We start from the raw sequence: 25,974 nt of genomic DNA on the forward strand, positions 1-25,974 counted from the left end.
TGGCCGTGGTTGATTGCGCTGATTCTCGGGTTGCTGTTGGAGGTGGAAGCGTGGCAGGGCGTTGATGAGGGCAGGGGCAGGCGAAATGATATAGTGCGCAGGCGCCAGTCTGACATGGAAGTGGGCCCAGCTGCCTGGAGGCGACGGAGTTTGTGCGGTGAGTGAGCGGGTGAGAAGGGAAGGAGTAGAGCAGTAGCGTGTTGTTGTGCGATAGGCGCGGCCGCGACTGGGAGTGAAAGGGCAGGCGCAGAAGGGTTTACTACGCTCATCTCATAACAGCTTGACAAACCAGTTAGTGAGACATTATAGATGGGAGACAACAGATAATGACAGAAACAACTGTTGTCTCCGCGATCATCCTGTATGCCATTTGGTGGCATTTCGATGGACGGGCGCTTTGCACTTTGTCGTGTCCATATTCTTCTCCAGTGCCATCCGGAAGAATGCGTATTGTTTGCAAGAAATGCACGCAAAGATGGCTGTAAGGCGACTCCAGCAATGTCAGTCTATCGAGGTAATCGAGAGTCGACAATGCTCTGGTGTTGGAGAGGCAGCGAGTTCCGCTTATGTCATCTCCCATCAAGCCTCGGCCTAACCTCCGATGCCCATCTTCTCCTCTCTTGCGAAGCTCACCAATCGCGTCCAGTGACTCCCAGGGATGCGCAGCGGACTATCCGTCATGTCATACCCGGCGGGGAAGCCGTTGTACTCTTCCACTGCATAGATTGCTAACCTACCGCACTGACCATGCCTACAGCTCGCCTTCTTCCTTCGTCACTTGTGCAGGTCGCAGGGTCATTCACACGGCGCCCCCAATGGCTCTACCCACGACGTATTACTCGGGCGCTCACAACATCGTCCAAGGACCTGCACGCGTCCGTTGCGGCAGGCACGCGGGTCGATCACGCCGAAAGCAATGACAACCAGACAGTAGCAGCTATGGGCCGGACCAAGTCGGGCAAGACCCTCAAAGTCCGCAAGTACCCAGCCTTTGAACGCCTCGAAGACGAACGCCTCTACCGTAAACAGCATCTCGCGGCTGCCTATCGCATCTTCGCCTCGCGCGGGTTCGACGAAGGTGTCGCCGGCCATATCAGCGTGCGCGACCCAATACTCACCGACCATTTCTGGCTCAACCCATTGTCGGCGCATTTCTCCCTGATACGCGTGTCGGATCTGATACTGGTGAACGAGGAAGGCGAGGTGGTGCACGGCGACCAGCCCATCAATGCGGCGGCTTTTGCCATTCACAGCGCCATACACAGGCGACGGCCAGACGTACATGCAGCCTGTCATGCGCATAGCGTACATGGCAAGGCCTTTAGCGCCTTTGGTAGGGAACTGGACATGATCACACAGGACAGCATCCGCTTTTACAAGAGCCACGGCGTATACAACCAGTTTGGCGGAGTCGTGCTGGCCAGCGAAGAGGGTGAGAGGATTGCGGATGCCTTAGGTATGACCCTGTCTACATTCATGCTTTACGCTACTGATCACTTGCACAGGTGACGGCAAAGCAGCTATCCTCCAAAACCACGGCATCCTCACCGTGGGCAAGTCCGTCGACGAAGCAGCCTTCTGGTTCCTCTCCCTCGACAAGACGTGTCAAGCACAACTCCTTGTAGATGCAGCGGCCGCTGGAAGTGGATACAAGCCCAAGATCATACCGGAAAGCGAGGCTGCCGAGACATATAAGCAGGTTGGGACGCCTGAGAAGGGATGGCTGGCATTCCAGAGCTACTACGACGAAGTACTTGCCAAGACTGGAGGCAATTTTCTGGACTGATTTAAGCATCCTATCGCTCAGCGAGGCCAGAACAGCCAAAATGAAATGCGAGACCTGTGGCAATTGGTGGAGGCCCGGGTTGGCGCACGCGACGCGTTCGATTTAGTCTTAATAAGGCAAGCGTCAGTCGAGTCGACGAAAGTCGGCCTGTCTTCCGTTCGATAGCCATGTCTAATCAGCATCATTGTCACACTCAGTGGATACTCACCTCTTCGTAGCTATGGCCGCTTGGAGTTTGTACGCATACTTACTAACCCTGTGACATGTTCTGCGATCCTTGGGGCCTAAATTCAAATGTTGAAGCCATGAACACTACACACCAGCAGCGCATATTGCACTATCCACCACTCCCACTATTGAACGTCGATTTCGGCATCAGTGAGGCTTAGCCGAGCATTCTGAATACAAAAAAACATGTCGTTATTCAGTGTGGACAGAATTTCTTCATTGTCATTGCGTCTAACATGTTGCACCAACAACTTTGGAACTTCGTGGACGCGACCCTTTCACTTCTGCACAAGTCTTGTCCCGCTACGTCATTTTATTGCTACCTTTCTACATGCAGCATTCTTGTTTGTCTCCCGAACTCACGTCGCTTACCGCCAATCCATCGTTATGGACACAGCAAGCCAGGCCACACGCACACTCGGATCGGGATCAGCCTTCCCTTTATCTCGCCCTAGTACAATGGCGCCTAAGAAGAAGCTCAAACCGACACCGGAAGCCGCGCCAGACACGCCGGTCGAGCGAAGTCGCTCTGTCTATGGTGACAGCCACGCAGCGACTGAGAAAGCCATGCTATCCGCACATGCCCACCACCTATGGAACGCTGGCGCGATCGACGAGCACATGGTCGCGGAGCTGTCGAAAGTCAACCCCAAATCCGACGTTCACAGCGTCAGGTATACAACAGACTACCTCGCAGCTCATCCAGACTACACTGGCGGGGACGCCGACGAGATACCAGCTATGCAGACTGCTATGAAACACCGGAGAAGCAGAGACGAGGCACAAAATAGGGTTTTGGAAGACTACCGGGCGGGACGCATCGATCTCTGGGGTCACCCAACTGGACATCAGGTCGATGATAACGGCAGGAACTTACTGTCGCATACTCAAGGTACCCAACGACAGTGTGAGATGCAAGGAGCATACAGGAACCGCGGTCTAGCTATGCGTGAGGAAGACTGCATCGGCAATGCCAGCGAAGGAAATGACAGTTCATCCGACAGTTCTGGACCTCTCACAATCACAGGACACGGACGCCGTACCGATCATCACCAGAAGGGAAACACACAAGCATTTGTAGCCAACGCTTCGAAGCACTTCGCGAATTCACCTATCAGAGAAACTCTGCCAACTGCAACCCTACCATCATTCGAGCAACGAATAGCGCAATTCCGATACACTCCGGATCTCCTACCCTCTGCCGACCCGTCTACAGCAACACCCTTTAGCAGCCCCACGCGCAAGTGCCCAAGCCGAGAAGAGCCCGATCTGCATTCTGGGATTGCACCCAACCGAGCGATCTTGATCTCCATATCCCCTTCACGATTGTCGACCCAGCGCTCAATGCAAGCTCGCACAGTTGTACCACTACAGCCTCTACACGGTAACTCAGACTACACCGATCTCGATTACTACAGAGCAGCAGCGCTCTGCCGAAAGCGCGGTATACCGAGTGGTGGGAACGTGCATGAAGTGCGAAACCGCCTTGTACGTGACGATGCTGCCGTGAGCGAAGGACTTCCGCGTGTGATGGCGTCGTCGATATATCGTAAGGCGTACAAGACTGCGGCCCCAGGTGAAGAGGAGATCGGCCATTGATGGGTAGCGTGGCCATAGGTTTCAGGATTTGCGCGACGATGTCGACCAGGATCTGCGCGACGATGTCGACTCTAGTTTCCAGCGCTGAATTAGTGGCAATGAAACTCTACAAGATCACTTTACTCATTCGTGTTCCTTCTCACCAACTCATTCTCCAGCTCTTCCCTCTCATCAAGAGTCAAATCACTCTTCGCTTTGCCGATTTTAACACCTAAGAACATGATGATCAAGCCCGCGCCAGAAAGCGCAGTCGCAAGCCAAAAGGCTACCTTGTAACTCCCCCTTCTTCCTCTCTCCTCCGTTTCGCTGACCGCTAGATCTGCAAATGAAAGGAAGACCGCGATACCCAAAAACAGTAATGAGTTCATGAAAGATCCCGCTAGCCCTTGACGCGCTTTTGGTAGCGACGTTGTGATAAAGATGTTGGCGACGTTGTAGGTGATGTCGATACCGAGTGTAGCGCAGATCATAGCGGGGAAGATGTAGGCCCAGTAACTGAAGTCGACAGGGAGAATCGCGAAAAGAAGCGTCGATAGGATGTACGCGGTACCGCTGATGAGAAGGAGGATGCGGCCTGGGAGGAGGTGCAGAATCAACCCACCAACGGTCGCTAAAATCAGTCCGCCAACGCACATGGGTGTAAACCATGCGGCGGTAAGCAGCGGACTGGCGCCGGCAACCTCTTCGATATAGAAGCTCGCATAGAAGATGAAGATTCCGAAGGTGCCGTACTGGAAGAACAGCGCAAGCGCGAGTGGCTTCATACCCTTGACACGGAATAGGTCAGGGGGTAGGAGAGGCTGTTCAGCGACCCAGCCTTCGATGTAAACGAATGCACCCAGGAAGATCCAACCGATGACAAAGGTGACGGGTATATAAGGTGTCGCCCATCCTTGTGGTGCATGGCTTCCATCCGTGAGTGCAAAGACCACTAGGACCAAACCTGGCACTACAGTCGCTGTGCCCCACCAATCCATCTTCACCCCCTTTCCTTCCTGTTTCGCCTTCTCTTTCTCTTCTCTCGGGTTGGGAATGCAAAGGTACGACGCAACGGCCACAATAGCGAGGATGATCGATCCTATCCAGAAGAACCAGCCCCAACTCATGAACTGTGCAGCGACACCAGCGAAAAAGATGCCAGTAAAGAAGCCAACTGGCGCAAAAGCACCGTACAAGCTGAAGACGAGGTTCTTGCGCGGCCCAGGACGGTAAATGGAACCCAGCAGCATGATACCGCTAGGCAAGAACGCCGCAGGTCCGAAACCCTGCAGCGCTCGACATACGATAAGCATGACATAGTTTTGTGAGAAGCCTGCTATAATCGACCAGATCAAGAACCAAGCCAACCCGATGTTGAAGACAACGTATCCTCCAAACATATCAGACAACCGGCCAAAAGGCAGTAGGAAAGCTCCCGTTACCAGCGAGAAGACGGAGGCTGGCCATGTTTGCGCGTTGGATGGGATATCGAGGGCGGAGGTCAGGTCGGGCAACAGGATGTTGAAGCCGGAGATCATGTACTCGGCCACGAACATGGAGCCTAGTAGGGCGAAGCAGAAACCTAGCTCGTGAGGGAGGGAGCGGAAGGCTGAGGGGCGTTCGCGGCCGAGTCGCTCGATGTCAGATGGGCTGTATGAGCCGCCATGTTGTGGTGGGCTTCCTTCTTCGGCCTTTTCTAATATGGGGGCTGAATTGTCGGATGGAATTGCGTCGCTTGGGGTATGTGAGGTAGTCTCCATCGGGTCGTTGGACATGGTAGTGGTTCCCGTGACGGGCTGGCTGGTATTAGGTGTAGTGAAAGTTATGATAAAGCCATCTAGATGTTTTGTCCTATGAGTCGATATGGCAAAAACTTTGAAGACGACCCAATTCCATCACACCTGGGCAGTCTCATTCTTTCTATATGTTGTTTCCGGACTCCGAAATGACCGCGGACATTGTTGCTATGTGTAATGGAAGACATTTACTCGGGTGCTGAGCCTCAGAGCATACAGCCAAAGGCAAATCCTAGCGGTGACTGTGACGTCTGAGCATAAAGCCGTCACGATGTGGACCGTCGATGCAAAGATTGAGTCTTGGCTGCTGCATCGAGCCTAGACGGATCTATCGAGGTCTGGGGCGAACGGCAAGTCAAGCGAACCATGCGCGCAATTCCCCTCCTAAACCCGTCTTTGTCAGCCCCCGGAGACATGCGATTTGCTTGCTTCATCCTCGGGCTGCGCACTCGGTCAACATCGGTTTCTGTAGCTGCAGTCCGACAGGTGTGACGAAATCCTGCATCCACATCAGTCTTGAGGGCGTTAGTAACCCAGTGAACCCGACCCTTCGACCGCCACAAGCAACGCGAAAGATCTCCACCCCACCAAACCTCAAGCACCTCAATACAGTCAACCGTCTACACATCTCGCATGGCGACCATCCAATGAGCGTGACGCCCTTCAATCTTCCGACCAAAGCGTGCCACAATTGCCGGAAGCGACGATGGAGGTGCGACCGGTCGCTGCCAAGCTGCCAGAAATGTTTGTCAGCCGGGACGGAATGTCTGGGTTATGGCAAGTTGTTTGTGTGGAATCGCGGGGTTGCGAGCCGGGGCAAGATGATGGGGAAGGGGTATGAGGAGAAGATGGAGCACGATGCTGGTGGTGCTGCAGCTGCGACGGAAGGGGCAGCCAAGACTCACGACGTACCGCCGAGGTTGGTGTGGGAGCACGAGGGCTCATCGCAACAACACCAAGTACCGGAGACCGAATATGAAATCGTGCTCGCAGGATCGGTACCGGAATTTGCCCGCATGTCCGCGCGGGAACAAGATCAGACCATGGCCATGACTGCTGGCGTGCACCGACAGATGACAGACCCTTTGGTCAATGATCTCGATCGCAACTCGCGATACTACCTCTACCACTTCGCAACACAGCTGTGCGAGGTCATGGTTGTGTACGATGAGCCTGGACAGAATCCCATCCGCGACCTCATCCCCGCGACCTCTGCCTACCCGCTGCTCTTGCAGATCATTGTCGCAAACTCGGCGTTTCACGTCTTCAATATTACGCGCAACCCCATGGGCCAGTCAGCTTATCAAGGCGAGCGGAGCCCGACCGTGATGGCTTATTACCAAGCTGTGAGCCGGTTTGGAGGTCCGTTGAAGTCGTCCTACAGAGACGCACTCGTGGCGAAGCAGCAAGCGCTCTCCTTACTTGCGAAGAGCGTGACTTGTGTGAACACATCCAACATTGACCTCATATTGATCACTATCCTGCTGTTTGTCAACTATGCTCTGGTAGAGTCAGGCAGAGACAAGTGGAAAGTGCACATGGACGGTGCGCTGAAGCTCATCAAACTTCTGGGTGAACCGGAGTATATACAACGGCCGATGAGTAGGCTTCGCCAGACGATTCTTTCAGACTTTCTTGTATTTCATATCCTCGGATCGACTTTCAGCTTCACGACGCTTCCCGCATTGATCCCAGAGACTATCGAGTTGGACCCGATTCTTCGTTACGCAGAAACGAACAACTACCTCTCTTGTCCTGGGCCGTTGTTGCGTGTAATGCTCGAATCTTTCGCCTTACCGGATAGTCATGGGTCGCCTTCTGAGACCACCACGCCCATATATCTCCAAGAGCAGGTGGGCGTACTCCTGCAACGCGCGCTCGACTTCGATCCTATTGCATGGTCTTTTGAGTTCGAGCGTGCATCGCCATTCGACGATATACAGAAACGGATTCGAATAGCGTCGGCACATCGATCGGCAGTCTGCATCTATCTCGCTCGCGTACTACCTTCCACAAACCCTCTTCTCGACCCAGCGAGTGGCACAGCCCTTGTCAGCCTCACCGCTCTCGCCGACGACGTCGTCAACCACATTTCGCATCTCGAGCCTGGAGATGCACTCTTCAAATCTATCTGTTGGCCATTGTTCCTTGCTGGTGCCGAGTCGGAGGACCCTAGTCAGCGCGAGTGGATCATGAACACACTAGATGAACTCTATGGGCAGATGTTCTGGGGCTATCTTCATACGTCCAAGCGCGTGTTGGAGGCTATTTGGCGTTTCAAGGACTCAGCTGGACCTGGTGCCGGCAACTGTTGGGTGGAAGAGGTTAAAGATCTGGGCAATGACATCTTGATCGCTTGAGTACGTGCAGCGGCCAAAGACAGAGTATGAAGGTGCGAAACAACAAAATTGAACGTCCTAACGGGGATCTATGTGCCCGCAACGGATTACCAGCATGCAGGCGGAACGTTACCTGGGTGGTAGTTACACTACATTGCAGACCCAGCTCCTTGGGTGTACCTTCCGTGACACTCACATCCCACGCATCGGTCGGACCTCCATTGCGAAAAAGTAATCTACTGCTGCGATTCCACAGACCACTCCTAGTCAAGATCGATGGGTGCGATGGCAGGCACCACCTAGCCTAGTCTGGTCGATCCCCGGGTGGTCGGTAGCGGGGTATCCGTCATGGGTACCTCAAGCTGCGTGCACCGTGTTATACAAGCACTTGGCTTCTCGAAACATGCAATGCGCATCGCCCAGGTTGTCTTACCACCTTTTTCGAGTTCTGGGTCGCATATTCGCGTTACTTTAAAGCCCAATTTTGTGCTTCGAGCTGCTCCGACGCCAAGACCTTCAAAATACTGCTCTCGTGCGAAACTCCATCATGCGCACATGGCGTGCCATAGGAAACCAACTCGGATGGGTCGTATATGCGCTCTGCATGGTACATTCGACCCGCTTCTCTTTCGCCAATCAGTTATCAGCACTTCTGGATGCGCACCAGCTTGATGGAAAGCAGGTACCGTTGCTCGCTCAGAGGTAAGACCACATGGATCTTCTTTTTGAGAATAGGCGTAGCCTCCGCCTTTCGCGGCTTACCCTGTGTATGCTCGCTCTTGCAAGTACATTAGCGCATGCGGGTGTTGCCATTCTCGGACTTCGACGGAGGGTACTTGCAAGCCCCGCCCATCTTGGCTTACTATTCAAACGTTGTTCACAGCCTGAACATCGTCTGGAATATTGTTTTGTATCATCGCTTTCGCGTAGCCTCAAGGTGTACGGCTTCTAAAGTCCGCATTCGCCATGCTTTCCACACCCTTCCTCCATCTGCTCCTTCCCAGCCTCATGTTCATTACTAAAGCATCTGCGCAAAGCAACAGCAACGACGTATTCGATCCCAAGGGGCGCACAGAACTCGCGCTTGAAGCTCTACAATTGTGGTATAACACAACTACCGGCCTATGGGAGTCGACTGGGTGGTGGAATGGTGCGAATATCATGGCAATGATTGGCGACTACGCGAAATCAGATACTGAAGACGAAGAATTGCAGGACCTGGCAAGCAATGTCTTTGCGACTGCGTTGCTAAAGGCGCCGATCAAAAATCCAGACGCGAGTATTGATGAGCTATGTGCTTATAGCACAACGCCAACTGTCGGCAACACGACTTGCCATCAGACTGGGTACACGAAGATACTCGATCCGGATACCAACGAGCCTCACACATTCTATCCGCTTGGCTGGTACGATAATGGGGGGTCCTATCCCACCAGGCCAGATCCTCATGACTGGCTGGACGGCTACTACGACGATGATCTCTGGTGGGCGTTAGCCTGGATCAATGCATACGACGTCACCGCCGATACCGCTTATCTCACTCTCGCGGAAGGCATATTCCTCGCTGTATCGCGCACCTGGGGTACTTACTGCTCTTATGGCGGTATCTACTGGAATTGGGAAAGGGACTACGTAAATGCGATCGCTAATGAGCTCTTCTTCAGCACAGCTGCGCATCTGGCCAACCGCGTCCACGACGATAAAAAGAAGACCCTGTACTTGTATTGGGCGGAGAAAAGTCTGAATTGGTTCGTTGGAAGTGGTATGATCAACGAGCATGGTACAATCAACGATGGACTGACGGAGGATTGTGCCAACAACAACAAGACTGTTTGGTCCTACAACCAGGGTGTAATCTTGGGAGGTTTTGTCGAACTTTACCAAGCTTCAAGCTCACCCCACTCCGCATACCTCGTTCTCGCATCGGAAATCGCGAATGCGGCACTTGTCGCGCTTTCGGACGAAAATGGCGTTCTACACGACGAATGCGAGCCGAACTGTGGTGCCGATGGCGCCCAGTTCAAGGGCATCTTCATGCGTAATCTGGTCAAACTTCACGCTGTGGCACCGGAAAAAGTGTTTGCAAACGCTATTCGCGTCAATGCGGGGTCTATCTGGCAACGAGATAGAGCGGTGACAGTTGACGGCTTACCTGTGTTCAGTGTTAACTGGGCAGGGCCTTGGGTCACTCCGGCGAATGCAAGCACGCATAGCTCGGCGATGGATGTAGTCGTCGACTGAAGATCCAGGGTGACGAACATAATGGAAGAAAGCCACTTATACAATTCATCTTCATTGCTCGCGCGTTGCTATGTTTTTGCGCCGACCGACCATCGCTTTCAGCACATAGTCAGATATCTGAGTCCAGCTCCACTACTGCGAAATGTCCTCGATCGTGATGGCGCCTGTACCGTTCAAGAAGTCCATCTTTCCAACATCAACGCCCTTCATCCTCAGTATGTCATACGCAGTCACGATGTGGAACCTGAAATCATCAGCAAAGCTTTATCACGAGCCTGAACCCTCAAGCGAATCTTCACTTACCACATGTTCGGATGCGCAAATTTTGTGACATAATCCAGCGCCGGTAGCCTCATCTGCTTGACACCGCCAAACTTGACGACGACCTCGTCATCATGCTTACCCTCGAAGTCCTTCTCCGAGAAGCCCTCAAGATACTTGATAGTCTTCTCTACACGAGCTAGTAGCTCGGGGAAGGTCTGCTCCTCGTCGGGTAGAGTCATGCCTTCCAAGGCAGGGTTCACGCGAGAAGGAATGAACTTGGCGGCGTCGGTGAAACGGTAGACTTGGTAGCGGAAGTCCTTCATGTCTGGGTGGATAGACGCAGTGAGGAAGTCATTGGGGTCGGTGGCTTTGGCGTGCTCGTAGCCTTTGTTGATGAAGAAGTGTGCGTTCTTGAGGCCAGTGATGACAGGAGCGATGGCGACCTTGTGGAATGAGAGAGCCATGTTGGGTGGTGGTTTGAGGATTGAAGGAAGTGTTGAAAGGGGGAATAATTGCAGTTTCAGTTTCTTGTTTTGTTGATGAAGTTGATTGATGCTAGTAGATGCCCTGGCGGGGTAGTCGACTATTTATGTTCCACCTCTTGTCTATCTCGCACCTTCTCTCAGTACACTGAACATCAAGCTCACTACGCTCCACTTGGCATCAGCACTCCACCGTTCATCCCAAAGCGGACCCGATCCTACTCAGATGGTTACACGACTGGCGGTGATTACGGCCTGGATTACAAAGCGGGTGGGTTGCAATCTGGTGGAGTCCCGTGATTAACCAATCAGATCATGACGCGATTGACCGGACCCACTTTCGCGCCGTCGGCCGCGAGGCATCGACACGCGAGATGCGCGACTGCGGTGAGACTACACGCGACGCAGGGCCACTACGTTCGATATGCGCCCTTTTCTTGGGCTATTGCCTTGGTTCAGATATATGAGTGTGCTGACAAAAGTCGCAGAGTTCCGCGCGGTTTAGGCCTTGGGATGCCTGACATCGATCGTATCAGACCTCTCTGCGTGAGGAAAGTGTGCCTCGCTTTCCTTGTGCGACAAACATACGGACGAACACTCGTGCGCTCTCCTCTGACACTCAGATTGCATTTCGCGATTGGACGATATGGGAGGGTGTCATGTCTGTCAGGTCCGTAGGCACCGACCCTGTTCTCAAACAAAGCCTCAGGTATGTGGGCAGGCTGCGAAGACCTTTTGTCGATGCTTGAAGATCACGGTGGACTCCAAAATAACAGAACAGCACTCAGTATTCATTCAGTCGATGATGTCTCTGTCGGGAGTCTTGGTGTTAACGGCAAGGTGCTACTAAGCCCTGAGCGAAACGAACGTGTTGCCGCTGGCAGTAGGTGACAATCATCTTGGTCATGAGCATCAGACCAGTGCATGGCGTTACTTATGATAGCCCAGAGAGCGATCCGAGCCTGACGCATTTCCACACCCACAGTTCAGCTCATACAATCCATACTCCGAGCCTTTTTGGCAGACCAATATCTTTGCGTGCGATCGAACGTATGGCTTGCACTGGCTTTGGTGGCCGACAGACCACCCGAACGTCGACACTGTCTATCGAACACCGCTTGTAGCGAGCATGTTGTCGAGTTATTTGGATGCACATGTATTGTTTCTTGATCAAGCTTGCCGCTTGTGGGGCACAATCTGTTTGCTCGACCGCTGAACAGCAACCAAGATGGCATATATCATAGCCTCATAGTCCACCTCTTCATGAGTTATAGACACACATTCGCATAGTTCCACTTACTTCCTAATCGTCTACCACGAGAGAGGCTAAAATGGGACCCAAACCAGCGAACAAACCGAAGCGAACGCCCATAGACAACCCATCCCTAGGGAAGATCGACAGCCCTTACTTTCCACCACCTGTAGATAACCCTCCAGTTGTGCCGAAGTATGGTCTATGCAAAAAGCCCGCCAACCCCAGCAAGACTCCCAATGACGGCGCCCAAATGATGATCCGGAGCAACTACGTCAAAGTCAGAAAGGTACCCGAGAATCTCCACGTGTATTCTTTAACCTTCTTTCGGGCGAATCAAGAGGGAGTTCGGATGGAGTACAACAAACGTCGCGAGATCCGGGATGCATTCCAGGCCATGGTCAAGGCCGATGCGCTACAACTCGAGGCTGACGGTGTGGAGCGGGTGACTGACTTCAAGACACTCTGGACGACTAAACCAATCCATGGTCGCGACGAGAAGGACTACACGTTTCTTAGCCAGTCTTTTGCATACACTCAACAGAACGGCAAGGCTATCACTGACATGCAAGCGGAAGTCTGTTATGTCGGCCATCTTAGCGATATCGAGAACGCACTCCGAACGAACCATCTCGCGTCATTGCCTGAATACATCCGTGCTCTCAATGCCAATGTAGCTCAATGCATTGAAAACCGCCAAGCTAGAACAGAGAAGAAGGTCAGCCGCGTAGGAGCGAACAAGTTTTATGTTTCCAATGGTTACAAGGAGATGAGAGGCTTACTGGCAGGTCGCGGCTACTTCACTTCGATTCGTCCTGGCGCCGACGCAACACTCCTGAACATCAACCCAATAACTTCCGCTTTCTTGCCGCCTGTAACAGTCTCTGAATTCATCAAGAAGATTGGCACTAACGAGCATGCTCGTGCCTACGCTAGTCAGCTGTTGCATGGAGCGACAGTCAAGATCCGGTACCAAAGATCGAACTACGTTGGCAGTGATGTCGACTACAACTCTGATGCAGCTCGACTAAAGATCTTCACTCAGATCGGCCCATACTATGCTCACCAGCAGAAGTTCTATGAGCTGGCGGACAAAGTGGAGGACGAACCTAGGAAAACGAAACCTACCGACAGAGGAACTACCGTTCTCAAATACTTTACGGACCGTAAGTTTACTAGGCATGAGATGTTTTCCTTGCACTAACCAGACGTCAGACGCAAAGGTGCAATTTCCGGCCGGAACTGCTCAATCATCACCTGAGATGTATTGCATCAACGTTGGAAAACGTGTCAAGACCAAGAAAATGGACAATTCACCGCCAGAAGATGGGCTGATGCGATCCCAAAGCGCGCAAGGTGCGCTATGGATACCTGCTTGCTTACTTCAAATCATACCGGGACAAGTCATCAAGACAACGTTGAACAACATGCACACCAGCGAGATGATTAGGCACGCATTACGCCTACCCGCCGAGAATGTTGGTTTACTTGAAGAAGAGGGGCTTGATATTATGGGTGTCAGGGCTGGTAGCGATGGGCAGCAGCCGTTAGTGAGTGATTTACTTTTCGATCATATTCATCTAGATCCGCTAACAGCCGTATGGACCTCAGTAGGTTTCGAAGTCGATGACGAACTTATCGAAGTTCCCGCTATCCAACTTTCCCAGCCGAAACTGTCATACGGTGCGTCGTCCCCTGAAAAGATTCCGAAGCTTGGATCCTGGGACTTGCAGGATGTCACGTTCGCCGCCCCAGCAAAGTTCAAGGACCTCTGGATGCTGACAATGCCGAACTGCTTTGGCAACATGGAAGCTGAAGTTATAGACGTCTACTCGGCCCTCGCCAAGCGCCTAAAGGCCCATGGTCTTCAATTTGAAGATGGTCTCAAGTATGACGCAGAGGGAAAACCTACTGACCATAGCGATCATATTTGGGCCCGGGATACGCTCTTCGATGATGAGGCCAGCCATGATGATGAGGAAACCGTGAGGAAGTTCCTCAACTACCATGTCACCGGCCCTAACGATTGCGGCTTCATCCTCATTCCAGAAAAGAGCTACGAAACCTATGCAATGGTCAAAAGGATTGCAGACTTTGGCGGCAGAAACATCCTCTTGGCAGTCGGCTCCAAGTTTCTACAGGCCAAGCCAGACCAGTTTCTGTCGAACCTCGCTCTCAAAGTGAATATTCGATTCGGTGGAGATAACCATCATTTCAGTCCGGCGGACTTCAACAAGATCTTGAGTCTGGAGACAAGAAAGAACACGATCGTGATCGGCGCAGATATCGCCCACTGCGGTGGTGGTGGTAAGGAGGGAAGCCCAAGTATCGCCTGTCTTGTCGGCAGCAACGACTCTGCCTTCATGTCATACCCTGGCTCCATGAGACTGCAACGCGGCGGCCAAGAGGTAAGTGTGGCCTGTATATAAGACCCGTAACAACTGGCTAACTTTAGCAGAACATCGACAACGATCACATGTATTCGATGATTCAGGAACGTCTTCGAGGGTGGCAGGCACTCTACAACTCAACCATGGCAAAGCCCGACTACAAAAAATGGCCTAGCAATATGATCTTCTTTCGAGATGGTATCAGCGAAAGCCAATTCCAATCTTGCATCGACGAAGAGATTAAGACTATCAAGAGGGCTTACAAGAATTTATGCACCCGAGACCTGACCTTGACCTTCGTCGTTTGCGGCAAGCGCCACCACACACGCTTCTACGCAACAGAAGAGAAGCAGACATACACTGAGAAGAGCCTGAACGTTGGTGGCGACAAAATCCCGAATGGCATCAATGGAAATTTGCAACCTGGACTTCTCGTCACCGACGTAGTCACGAATCCTATTCCGTTCAACTACTTTCTCCAATCGCATAAAGCCATCAAGGGAACGGCTCGATCGGCGCATTACCACGTACTGGAGGACGGCATGAAACTTGGTCAGAAGCGTCTTCCCGAGTTGACAATGATGCTCTGCTATGCCTTCGGCCGTGCGACGACAGGTGTCTCGTACGCTGCGCCTGCCTATCTAGCGGATCGTTTGTGCGAGCGAGGTCGTGTCTATCTTCGCGCCTGGAACCTTGATCCCGAAATGAAGCCGACTCTTAACATTCCCGTGGAGAAAGACGAGAAGGGTAAACAGAAGCGCCCTACTCAGGAAACGATCGATGAAGCGAAAAAGGTGTTGGCGCACGACATCTCCACCACTGTGTCCATATGGGGTAAGCACTACGGTACGAAGCCGCCGACTCTCGATGGCAGGACATGGCTCAATCCGTGGAACCCGAGTCTGCTTGATAGAGCTAGCATGTTCTGGATGTGAGCGCTAGATGCGAACGATGGCCGCGCAGGTTGCTGTTGGTTTCCTTTGTCTTGTGTTTTTTGCTGGCCTTTCTTAGTGTTCGCGATAGATTTCCTATGTTTGTTTCTGCTGTTCCGCAGTGGTCCCGCGTTCACCTCACTTTAGATACACTCACTCAATGACTTCGCCGGATCCATGATGACCCCCAGTTGGCACATCCACTTGACTGTGGTATGGTATAATTCGAAGGGAATGTTTCCTGTGAGTGTCGGACGCGCAACACCCCCACGTTCGCACGAACGGGAAATTGACGCGTCGAGCCGAGATCGGCAAGCCATAGCTCCCACGCTACATCGTCGCCGTCATCATCAACCTAATAGCCGAATTAGAGATAGGTTTGCCGAAGCAATGAACAAGATGGCTGATCCCTGGTCTCCTTCAATATCCGACGAATTTGTCGTCCTCCCCAGAGGTTCATATACACTCGCATCGCATCACGACCCGTCGCATCGTCTTGCCTTACCACACGGATCAAAATGACAGACACGAAGACTCCCCACGATCTGAACTGCCTCACCATCGGCGAACTCGAGAAGCTTGCCGCAGAGCGCATGGACAAGCAGACACGCGACTACTACAATGAGGGTGCAGACTCTGGATCGACGCTCCGCGAGAACATTGACGCATACCAGAAGTATCGCATTCGGCCACGCGTGCTTCGCGACATCTCCGCTATCGACACGACCGTAAACGTTTTCGGACACAAGAACAGCATACCCCTCGGCGTCGCACCAACCGCTATGCAGTGTCTCGCACACGACGACGGAGAACTGGCGACCGCACGCGCATGCGCCAACAAAGATATCGTAATGGGCCTGAGCAGCTTCAGCACAACCAGCCTTGAAGACGTGAAAGGCGCATTGGGCAACCACCCAGGCGCCCTGCAACTCTACCTCTTCGAAGAGCGCACCCAAAGCCAGAAGCTCATCCAACGCGCCAAGAAAGCCGGCTACAAAGCTGTCATGCTCACGGTCGATACCCCGGTCCTCGGACGCCGGAACTTAGAGATAAGGAACCAGTTCAAGCTGCCGAAACACTTCAAAGTAGCAAACTTCAACCGCGATGAGAAGCACGACGAGGGTGTGAAGGTCGAGGAGAAAATCACCTCACCATCCACGGAAGCGAATGAGTCGCGCAAGAGGAGCGAGACACCCAGTGCCACTGACGGCAACAAGAGACAGCCACCACAAGGACCGATAAGCTTTCACACGCACGCGCCAAACCCGACCTTATGCTGGGAACGCGACATAGCCTGGCTGAAAGAGCAATGCTATCCTGAGATGGAAGTCTGGGTAAAAGGCGTTGCGACGGGCGAAGACGCACTCCTAGCCTGCCATCACGGCGTCGACGGTATCGTTGTGTCGAATCACGGTGGGCGACAACTTAATGGCGCATTGGCTACCATCGATGCGTTGCCTGAAGTCGTTGCTGCTGTGCATTCACAAGCCGGGAAGAAGATTCCTGTACATGTAGACGGAGGCATCAGACACGGAACGGATGTATTCAAAGCACTCGCGTTGGGTGCGGACTTCGTCTGGGTTGGCAGGCCGATACTTTGGGGATTGGCATACAAAGGGCAAGAAGGTGTTGAACTGGCGCTGAGGTTGTTGAGTGATGAGTTCAAGTTGTGCATGGGACTTGCGGGTGTGACAAAGGTTGAGGACATTGGACCAGAGTACTTGGTCAAGATGGATCGAAGTGGATTCGTGAGTCGTCTTTAGAGATTGTGAGCATACATTGCCGGGTAGCTCTTGATCTATATACTATTGATACGACTTGTCTATATACACACGGGCTCGGATATGTTGCGGTACCTACGCCGCCTGTCTCCTACTCTCGATAAAGTCCACGTAGTCGAAGAAACTCTTCTTATACCTTCGCACTTGTGTCGTACGATTGACAGTCTGGATACCAAACTGCTGGTCATAGTCACCAAACTCCCAGTTGTCGGCCCACGACCAAGCAAACGCGCCGATGAAATTGACACCGTCTTCCCAGATCGCCTTCAGGCCTTCATTCAGATACGTCTGGTAGTACCAGCTTCTTGGGCTGTCGAACTCCTGATCTGCTTGCTCTTTTTGCGCCTCGGCGAAGACAGGGAAGCCGAATTCAGTGACAGCCACTGGAGAACGCCATGTGTTCCAGAGATAATTCAGGTAGGTGCGGAAATAGCTGGGTGTCAGATAGACATATGATTGACTGCGGTATCCGATGTCCCAGCCAGTGGTGGTGAGAGTGCTCTGAGTTACACAGTAAGGTCGGAGGGGATGAGTGATGTTGGCAGCGCAGTCCGCGATGGTGTCATTCGGCGGTGGACTGACTACTGTGGCAGTGTACGGTTGGATCGAGAAGAAGTCCGCAGTACCGTTGATGTATTGTAGATCTTCTTGGCTCAATGGTACGTAGTCGTCAACACTACTCTTGAATGATTCCGGGTAGTCTGTTCCGAGGAAGATAGGGTTGGCAAAGGTAGCTAGCTGGAAGGAGTTGAAGTGGTTGGCAGCGTCGACGTCAGCGGGGTCATCCGGGTTGCGTGGGACGCCAAAGTTGTCGTTGAATGTGAGCGACATCTTTCCAGTTCCGCCAATGTCATCGTGGTAGAAGTGGTAGAGTCTCGCATGAGCTTTGATGACAGCATCAATAGACTTTCCGTTCCGCGCACCCAGGAGAGGCTCATTGAAGGTCCACCAGATTGGAACACGGTCAGCAAAATGTGTCATGACAATCTTCCCGTATTCGACGAAAGCATCCTCCCACGACACATTCTTGTAGCTGCATTGGAAACAAGAGTCCAGGTAGCCAATACCTCCAGTTCCGGGCTTGATAAAGACATCGCTGATGTTGTTGAAATACTGGAAAGGAGAGTCGTTGTGGTAAAGCATAACAGCGGGATGCATGCCTTTTTCCAGGACGAAGTTGATAAGATCGTCGTAGTGCGAGAGACCTTGCTTGTTAACTGGTGTGCCTGGTAAGATGAACGGCAGAATTCGAGTCCAAGGAATGGAGAATCTGTAATACTTGATGCCCATGGCAGCAATTCGTTCAATGTCTTGCTTGTACAAGTAGTAGTGTTCGTTCGCGATCCAGTTCGGCGCTTGGCCCGGGTTGTTCAAGGCAGCAACGTCGTTGTGAACGGGTGTCCGTCCCTCATCTGCGACGGCTCCCTCGATTTGGACAGCTGATGCCGCCACGCCAAGCATGAAGTCTGCAGGGAAGGAGTAGCATTGCTGGGGTACCAGTGGCTCAGGTGGTGGCAGAATGAGCTCGCTGGTCGGTACTGGCGTCGGTTCAACTGTTGTAGAGTACATCCCGGTCGTGAAGTTGACCCATGGCACGGTCGTCCAGAGAGCTGTCCAGGATGCGTTTCCGTATGGATTCCCCAAGTCGGTCGGTGATGCGGTGACATTTGAGTTCCAGTTGCCCCATTGTGTTGTCGTCAGATTTGGCACCAAGCTACTGAGCGACGCGTACGGTGGTGCATAGGTAGTAGTGGTAGTGGGAGCTGGGGCAGATGTTGCTGTACGAACAGTCTCGGTCTGTGTGAAGCTGAACTCTCTGAAGGTATACGAGGGCAGTGCAGTCGCATATGTTTGATTTGCCGAGCATTGCGGTCGCGAGACAGGCCCTTCAGCAGGGACGTAGACTTGCTGGGCGAGAGCCACAGCGCCATACGCAAGAAGTGCTTGAGGCTTCATGATGATGGCCAAGGAACGCTTGATACATCTTGGTATTCTCTGCGGAGCTCTTTATACCTCTGTGGCTCTTCAATCGGACCGTGGGGCTGATTCTGACGGTGGTACTCATCGTCATCGGCATGTACAATCGCTTGTCGCTTCGCAAAACCTCGCAGCCCTAGTCCCGTCGTGAATTAATACGAAGGGCGTGGTGCGGCCTTGATCCCTTTCCGGGGTTTGGCGGATTGAATTCCTCGGTCGAGTTCGGTCGGGCCCAATTTCGGCAGTGCCTGGGTGCTTTGCGGGGGGCTTGCGGGGTCGAGCTTGTTGTGATGACGAGCGGGATGCAACGTCTAAGCTCCAACGTTGCTTTTCATGAATTGACCAGGCTCATGGTCCTAGCAAGTCTCGGGGTTTCTTAGTGGTCGTTCACGTCGTTGCTTCGCTGTCCTTACTCAAACAAGGTTAGCATGTCCTCCGCCGCGCAGACTTCCAGGGTTCAAAGGTTTCCTGTTTGTGCCCGCAACAACGCGTGTTCAACCCTCTCGGTCTATCATTGCGCGACACCGCCAACCGACAACCGAAACTTCGCGCATGCCTGATTGTATGAATCGAGTGCCCATAGCAATGTTTACTCAGTCTCCACCACAATGGTGGATGCCAAGACAAGGGACGGTCTGAGCCAGGTGTATCGATCAGACTAGCTATCACATTCGCTCATGCAGTATCCTGCTCCTTCGATATGCAATTACCAGGCAGCTTGACTTCTAGCTGCTCAATCTGCGCAACATCTCGATATTAAGATGGGCTCATGTCAAGGACGTGTCTCGTGTTCGACTTCATTCGACAACCCACCCTCAGAACCGAGTTCTTGAGAGATCAAGAAGAGGGCCTAAAGTTGTGAGCTATATGTGGACATGGAAACCTGTAGCAGGTCTCTGTACAATGCATCAACTTTCTGCGACTTGACCTGTAATGGACAATCTTGGCTTGTCTGAACGCCTGGTTCCTGACAAGAGAATGCAGCTCGCGCTTTCAGGGTGCCATGCTGGTCCGTTGACTGAAGAAATTATTGCTAGCTGGCAGATTGCAGTATTTGTTGTTTTGGTCAGGCTTCTGTTGACACCAGACAAAGCAGAGTCTGAGTGTTTGCAGCTCCTTTCGCTTCAAAGCATGGCTGATTTCGTGGTTTTTGAACAGATTATGCTCGCTGCCGCGACAAGTCCACAAACGGACAGGCACGCGCAGATACCATGAGTCGCATAGGCGTGAACACAGGATAGCGTAAGTGTAAAGTTGGAGGTTTGAGCAGTCTTGGTGTTGGTGTTGGTCTCGAGAAGCAGAAGATGACGCTAGCGGGGTCCGTGCGCCCACACGAATTTCGTCGTTGCCAACCCACTTGCCGAACTTCACGACGCTCACGACAACTCCAGCGACGACGCACCCGAAACCCGCCCAAATCGAATATCCCCCCGATAATCTACCAAAATGTCTGGAAAGCGCGGGTACGTAGTCCTCAGCGACATTTTGGGCAGTCTGAGGCTGTCATGCAGAGGAATGCTGGCTAACGAGTGTGCAGTCGAGGTTCTACCTCCGGTAACAAGCTCAAGATGACTCTTGGTCTGCCAGTGTACGTTTGACCCCGATGCGATCGCTCCGCCGAAAACCTCTCCGTTCGCGAACACGCATACAAGGCACACAGGGAATGCAGGCTAATAGAAGCACAGCGGCGCCGTCATGAACTGCTGCGACAACTCCGGTGCCCGCAACCTGTACATCATCTCCGTCAAGGGTATCGGTGCGCGTCTCAACCGCCTGCCCGCTGGCGGTGCCGGTGACATGGTCATGGCGACCGTCAAGAAGGGAAAGCCCGAGCTGAGGAAGAAGGTCATGCCCGCCGTCATTGTCCGCCAGAGCAAGCCATGGAGGCGAGCAGACGGTATCTACCTGTACTTCGAGGACAACGCCGGTGTCATTGTCAACCCCAAGGGTGAGATGAAGGGCTCCGCCATCACTGGACCCGTCGCAAAGGAGGCCGCTGAGCTGTGGCCGGTACGTGTGCACCCGCCACCAAAATAATCAACACTAACAACTCCCAGCGTATCGCTTCCAACTCCGGTGTCGTCATGTGAGGTGTCTCTTTTCCTGCTTTCGATCACATTCATGGGTTTACGGGCACGGCGAAAATGCATTTACGGGGTGAAGGATTTGGGAGACGACATTGCAACCACGATTAGCAATGGGACGACCTTCACAATACCAGTCAAATGAACATTACGACCAAAACCACACTTTGTGTTCCTCATTGCAGTGACGGATGAATGATATGCTGGCAGTGCGCCAACAGGACCAACAGCACAAGGAGCGCGTTGAGGAAACGCTTTTGCGATGGTCGGACTCAATTGATTGATCTGACATGAAGACAGGAATTATGTACTAAACCCACGAACATCTAGACCCTAGGCTCATCGGCCGAGCAAGAGCTTCTATCGCACGCCAGCATCTGGAAGTCGGCCTCCTCAACAACGTCCTGCGCCCATCGCATCTGTATCATACTTCTCGCCTCAACCTCACGCTTCCTCTGCCCACCCACAAACTTCAAGTTCTCGTTTCCAACAACACCCGTCGTGACAACACCAGTGCTCGGCGCACCGATTCCTTGCACCTGGCCATTGCCGCCCTGCATGACGTTCGCATAGCTCGACGACATGGTCTGTACTCCAGAGACGAAGTCCTGACCGTCAAACTCGCAATGTCCTCCCGCAGGTGTGTTGTCCACTGTCTGCAATGTGTTGACTTGATCAGCGCTCAAACCTGCATCAGCACCAAGCTGCTCATAGGCTGTAACAGCCTGTGGAATGCTACCCTGAAGCAACTGGAGCTCACTCTGTGTAGATTGGAAGTGGATCCTTGTCTGAGACATGACTGTGGCAGCGTTCTGGAAAGCGACTTGTGGCGGCATGCCACCGCAGTTAAGCTCGACAGCCGAGTTCGCGTAGTTTTGCATCTGTGCTGGGATGAAAAAGCCGGACATCATCAGCGACCCGCCCGAAACACCTGTGAAGACGATGTTGGACATGTTGACTGCAACCCGTTGCGGCAGTTCGGTCTGGATGAAGTCGTTGACGGCCTGAGCGTGTGCTACGCCATCTGTACGTTGAAGACCCGAGCCTCCTCCCCAGAACAGATTCTTGTCGGGTGCCAGTAGCGCAACACCCATGGTGTTGGCCTGAACAGCTTGGTTCGGCATGTCGAAGAAACTCTGTCCACCGTCGCCGTGGAGCAACACGTTCGCGCCCAGGGTGCCGTTCGCCGATGTAGCTGCCGCACCGGGGACGCCCGAAGCTGGAAGGAATTGATCTGCCGGTGCGGAGATCTTGAATCGAATAGGCAGGTTGTTGACCATGACCGTGTCATCCAGTATCATAGAGCCATCGGTGGCGGTAGAGATTCCCTGGGGCACCTGAGCCGCTTTCTGAAAGGCTGTCGCTTGTTGTCCATTGCCGTTACCACCGCGGTTGCGTTGTGGTAGCGCCGAAGTGAGGGAAAGCAGCGAGAGAGTGATGAGTCCGTACATGATGGCAAAAACGATAAGCTCAATAGATGGAAATAGAAATTAGGTTATTGAAATGATGGACCGGCCAGGAAGAAGAATCGAAAGAAGGGTGGCAGACGAGAGTTACCGCACGGCAGTATAGCGGGAAGAGAAGAAAGGAAAGAAGTGTGGGGGATTCCCATACATCTATACTGCATGAACGGCATGCTACAAATCACGGAAAGGCCTCGAGCCTGCGAAACACAGTTTCTTTCACTCCTAAACGCGTACGAGTATAGCCAAGCCTACAGGTCAGAGCTTCGCCTTGTCTCTCTTGAGCTTGACATAACCGATTTCCACCACTGAGCGGCGTGTTCTGGACGAGGCTCATCGAAGTCGTGTTTGATGCGCGGATCTTGCAGCAGCTGTGGTTTGAGCTTGGAGGCCTTGGTGTTTCGGGCCGGGGCTTGGCGTACGATTTCAGGTCGCAAGGGTTTGCAGAGCTACCTGGAGCGCGCCGAGCGTACGAGTACTGCTATTCATAATTACATCTAGCTTAAGGGGCATTGTTGGAGATGTTGCGATGTTGATCGTCGTGAGCGGCAGAAGGAGTATGTCGGTGTGGAGGGTCCGTGCGTTGGGCTGAGGCCGCCATCATCTGCAGGCATGATTTTCCCGTCATTCACACCTTCACGTACTTGAGATGCTTCCTTCTGATCGCTTCTCATGACTTCTGAATCTATCTCTAGCAAGAGAATAAAGATACAGACATTTTGTCTCTGCAGTTGTCATTATAACCAGAACTGGAAGAAGCTTGGGTACAAACAAACATCAGGACTTCATGTTCCTCACAATCGACGCGCTGTTGTGTGAGCAAAAAGAATCAACTTAACAACTTCGTCGAATGCAAAGGGAGGCAAAAAGAAGATCACTGAATGCCACCTGGCCGAATCGCTATGATACTGTTAGTAATGGAATTTGAACCAAGCGCGGTTCAAACTTACAACGACCGATCTTCGCATATCGTAGCATGTACAAGTGCGACGCTTTACCACTTAGCCAAGGAGGCGATTGTTGATTACTAATAAAAATTGAATGGAACATATCGACACGTCAAATGTGGGCAAGAGTACGTTGACGTGGTAAGCGAGGGTGTGGGGCGGCAGCGGCGACGATATCTACGAGTGAAATTGGGGACTATCCGATTGACACAGTCAGGGCCACAGAGAGAGCGCGAGAGAGAATTTTAAGTAATCTGTGACTTTGGTATTGATATCTGATGAACATTCTCTGAAACAAAACCGCTATGCAAAATACCTAAAATGTCAAATGCTAAGGAAAAGGGTAGCTGTAATGCGAGAAGTAGCTTCCCAATCGTCCCTTCCAAACGCCACGCTTATGCTCATGCAAATGCCTCGCTTCGTAAATCATCAACCTCGGAAACAACAAGCCCAATCTAAGCCAGGCCGAAAACACCCCTCAACCGCCTCCAAAGCTCCTTGCCCATGGCCTTTCGGGTATCCTCAGTACGGAGCGCAGCCTCCTTGTTCTCACTCGCCCTCCTGAGCAGGAAGTTGAGACACTCGGTTGTGGTACCCCAAGTCATGCACTTGACGACCTTGGCCTGAGTGTCCGCCTTCATGGTCTCGTCTTGGACTAGAGCCTGGGAGATCTCGTCGGCCATACCCTGGAGTTGGGCGTAGGTAAGACGAGGTAGGTTCTCGGGGGAAGTGGAGAGCATTTGTTGGGCGCGGATCTTCTGGGCGGCTTGGACGGAGGCGAGGTTGTGGGTTGCGAGGACGATGTTGACCTTCGGGAAGGGAGTGCCTGGTGTGGGGGCGGGGACCTTGTCAGTCCATTGTTGGCGGACTACGGCATCAGCGAGGGCATCGTAGTTGGCGTCGGTGCCGGCTTTGGTGTCAAAGGTGAGATGCTTGGGCTCGGATGTGAGGTAGGCGCCGCGTACAAGCTTGACACCAGCGATGTAGCCCTTCTTTGAGGCGCGCTCAAGGTGCTCGGCCAGGCGCTTCGAGATGTCGCGCAGGTAGCACTGGTATGTGATGTAGAGAACCGCGCGACCGTTCTCGGGCTTGTTGTACTTCTCCTGCAGGGCTACTGTCCACTTCTCGAGTCCACGGTTGGTTGCCTCTTCTTCGGCACCAGGGAGAAGGCTGACACCCTTTGCGGCGGCGGCATCGCAAGCTGCCGTGATGGCATCCCACATCTCAGGGGTGGCATCTTGCTGGTTCTGGAGGAGGTTGAGGGCATGGCGACCGAGACCGGACCATCTACATGGTGGTTAGTAGGTGCTTGTGTCTAAGCCATCGAGGCAAGACTTACTTCAGTCCAACAAAGTCACCCTCCTTCGCCATATCAACGCTCTGCAGCATTCCCTTCCTCCACACCTCGATCTCCATCTTGGTCTCTTCGGCAGTCGGCGCCTTTCCGCCTAGAACCTCAAGCGCGTACTCAAATAGGATGCCGCCGTATCCAAGCGTGCGTGCGAATTCAGTGTTCCTGACAACCTCATCCTTCTTCTCGCCAACGCAGTACTGCGCGTAGAAAGTCTTCTTGAGCAAGTTGGACAGCACCGGGTTTCGCTCGATGCTCAGGAGGAAAGACTTCGAGTCTAGCATGCGCCGTAAGATGCCGAAGCAAGCATTGAGCAGCAGTGGCCGTGAGGATACGGCGGTGATGAGGTAGGATCGGAGGACGGTCTCTGTAGGTAGGCGTCCGAGGACTGCTTTTGTCTGCGCTATCTGCGACTCTGGCTGCGTCGACAGGAGATGTGAGGTCGAGACTTGTGATGAGGCGGGGATAGAGACATTCTGTCGTGCGCTCTGGGAGACGTAGCGCGGTGTCTGCGCAAGGGTTCGGGATGTGTGTGCGAGCGCGAAGCTCTGGAAGCGGTGGAGGTTTTGTCTCCGGATCATCATCTTGGAATGTGGGTGTAGTCTAGCGCTCAAGTGGTTGTGTGAAAGGTGGTGTAGTTTGCACTTGGAGCTGGTGAATCGGCACGGGTTATAGATTTTCGGTGTGTGCAAACTTGAGAGGGCGAGCAATTCTGCAGGTCTTGTGACTTGCTTTTCATTGTGGTGAAGGCCATATATACCATGGTTGGTACTCTTGGTGCTCCACGATATCGCACGCGATGCTCGGCTTGCGTCGGATGCGGTCATGTCGCACTAGTGCAGCTTCATTGTTGCTCCAGATGGTGCCAGACTGACGCAGACGCCGGCTTGTCGCCCGCGCTAGACGGGCCGATGATTGGACAATGCCGCAACGCGTTCCTGTGGAGTAAACGACATGTCTGGCATTCATGGCGACGTGATGGTGTTGAGGTTTGTTGCTGGATGTGATGTAATGACCGTTGTAGAGTTTGTGGGAAACTCATCGTGCCTGCTTCCCGTGTAGGCCGGTGACGTAGCATCATCA

The 25,974-nt window shown here is 52.9% G+C and overlaps 12 protein-coding genes across 12 annotated transcripts; 7 read left to right on the forward strand and 5 right to left on the reverse strand.

Annotated features, from left to right (window-relative positions):
• Positions 1–747: 747 nt before the first annotated feature.
• On the forward strand, positions 748–1,786 carry J4E88_004795 (uncharacterized protein; the record flags this gene model as incomplete). The annotated part of the gene is made up of 2 exons (XM_049398438.1): positions 748–1,456; positions 1,506–1,786. The coding sequence occupies 2 exons, from the start codon at positions 748–750 to the stop codon at positions 1,784–1,786; spliced, it is 990 nt and encodes a 329-aa protein (XP_049255999.1).
• A 615-nt stretch (positions 1,787–2,401) lies between these two features.
• On the forward strand, positions 2,402–3,613 carry J4E88_004796 (uncharacterized protein; the record flags this gene model as incomplete). Its single annotated transcript, XM_049398439.1, has 1 exon — positions 2,402–3,613. One exon carries the CDS (start codon positions 2,402–2,404, stop codon positions 3,611–3,613), a length of 1,212 nt encoding a protein of 403 aa, XP_049256000.1.
• Positions 3,614–3,732: 119 nt separating this feature from the next.
• Positions 3,733–5,367, reverse strand: J4E88_004797 (uncharacterized protein; the record flags this gene model as incomplete). Its single annotated transcript, XM_049398440.1, has 1 exon — positions 3,733–5,367. The coding sequence occupies one exon, from the start codon at positions 5,365–5,367 to the stop codon at positions 3,733–3,735; it is 1,635 nt and encodes a 544-aa protein (XP_049256001.1).
• An 842-nt stretch (positions 5,368–6,209) lies between these two features.
• J4E88_004798 (uncharacterized protein) lies at positions 6,210–7,748 on the forward strand (the record flags this gene model as incomplete). Its single annotated transcript, XM_049398441.1, has 1 exon — positions 6,210–7,748. The coding sequence occupies one exon, from the start codon at positions 6,210–6,212 to the stop codon at positions 7,746–7,748; it is 1,539 nt and encodes a 512-aa protein (XP_049256002.1).
• Positions 7,749–8,693: 945 nt separating this feature from the next.
• On the forward strand, positions 8,694–9,968 carry J4E88_004799 (uncharacterized protein; the record flags this gene model as incomplete). Its single annotated transcript, XM_049398442.1, has 1 exon — positions 8,694–9,968. The coding sequence occupies one exon, from the start codon at positions 8,694–8,696 to the stop codon at positions 9,966–9,968; it is 1,275 nt and encodes a 424-aa protein (XP_049256003.1).
• Positions 9,969–10,100: 132 nt separating this feature from the next.
• J4E88_004800 (uncharacterized protein) lies at positions 10,101–10,696 on the reverse strand (the record flags this gene model as incomplete). Its single annotated transcript, XM_049398443.1, has 2 exons — positions 10,101–10,212; positions 10,272–10,696. The coding sequence occupies 2 exons, from the start codon at positions 10,694–10,696 to the stop codon at positions 10,101–10,103; spliced, it is 537 nt and encodes a 178-aa protein (XP_049256004.1).
• Positions 10,697–12,045: 1,349 nt separating this feature from the next.
• On the forward strand, positions 12,046–15,291 carry J4E88_004801 (uncharacterized protein; the record flags this gene model as incomplete). Its single annotated transcript, XM_049398444.1, has 3 exons — positions 12,046–13,132; positions 13,182–14,374; positions 14,425–15,291. The coding sequence occupies 3 exons, from the start codon at positions 12,046–12,048 to the stop codon at positions 15,289–15,291; spliced, it is 3,147 nt and encodes a 1,048-aa protein (XP_049256005.1).
• A 515-nt stretch (positions 15,292–15,806) lies between these two features.
• J4E88_004802 (uncharacterized protein) lies at positions 15,807–17,051 on the forward strand (the record flags this gene model as incomplete). The annotated part of the gene is made up of 1 exon (XM_049398445.1): positions 15,807–17,051. The coding sequence occupies one exon, from the start codon at positions 15,807–15,809 to the stop codon at positions 17,049–17,051; it is 1,245 nt and encodes a 414-aa protein (XP_049256006.1).
• Positions 17,052–17,144: 93 nt separating this feature from the next.
• J4E88_004803 (uncharacterized protein) lies at positions 17,145–19,025 on the reverse strand (the record flags this gene model as incomplete). The annotated part of the gene is made up of 1 exon (XM_049398446.1): positions 17,145–19,025. One exon carries the CDS (start codon positions 19,023–19,025, stop codon positions 17,145–17,147), a length of 1,881 nt encoding a protein of 626 aa, XP_049256007.1.
• Positions 19,026–20,492: 1,467 nt separating this feature from the next.
• J4E88_004804 (uncharacterized protein) lies at positions 20,493–21,136 on the forward strand (the record flags this gene model as incomplete). Its single annotated transcript, XM_049398447.1, has 4 exons — positions 20,493–20,509; positions 20,584–20,634; positions 20,732–21,056; positions 21,104–21,136. The coding sequence occupies 4 exons, from the start codon at positions 20,493–20,495 to the stop codon at positions 21,134–21,136; spliced, it is 426 nt and encodes a 141-aa protein (XP_049256008.1).
• A 320-nt stretch (positions 21,137–21,456) lies between these two features.
• On the reverse strand, positions 21,457–22,581 carry J4E88_004805 (uncharacterized protein; the record flags this gene model as incomplete). The annotated part of the gene is made up of 1 exon (XM_049398448.1): positions 21,457–22,581. The coding sequence occupies one exon, from the start codon at positions 22,579–22,581 to the stop codon at positions 21,457–21,459; it is 1,125 nt and encodes a 374-aa protein (XP_049256009.1).
• Positions 22,582–23,995: 1,414 nt separating this feature from the next.
• Positions 23,996–25,475, reverse strand: J4E88_004806 (uncharacterized protein; the record flags this gene model as incomplete). Its single annotated transcript, XM_049398449.1, has 2 exons — positions 23,996–24,827; positions 24,880–25,475. The coding sequence occupies 2 exons, from the start codon at positions 25,473–25,475 to the stop codon at positions 23,996–23,998; spliced, it is 1,428 nt and encodes a 475-aa protein (XP_049256010.1).
• Positions 25,476–25,974: the final 499 nt, after the last annotated feature.

Source organism: Alternaria novae-zelandiae (assembly GCF_023758075.1).
Source record: "Alternaria novae-zelandiae strain BMP 2774 chromosome Unknown scaffold_8, whole genome shotgun sequence".
NCBI classification, from domain to species: domain Eukaryota; kingdom Fungi; phylum Ascomycota; class Dothideomycetes; order Pleosporales; family Pleosporaceae; genus Alternaria; species Alternaria novae-zelandiae.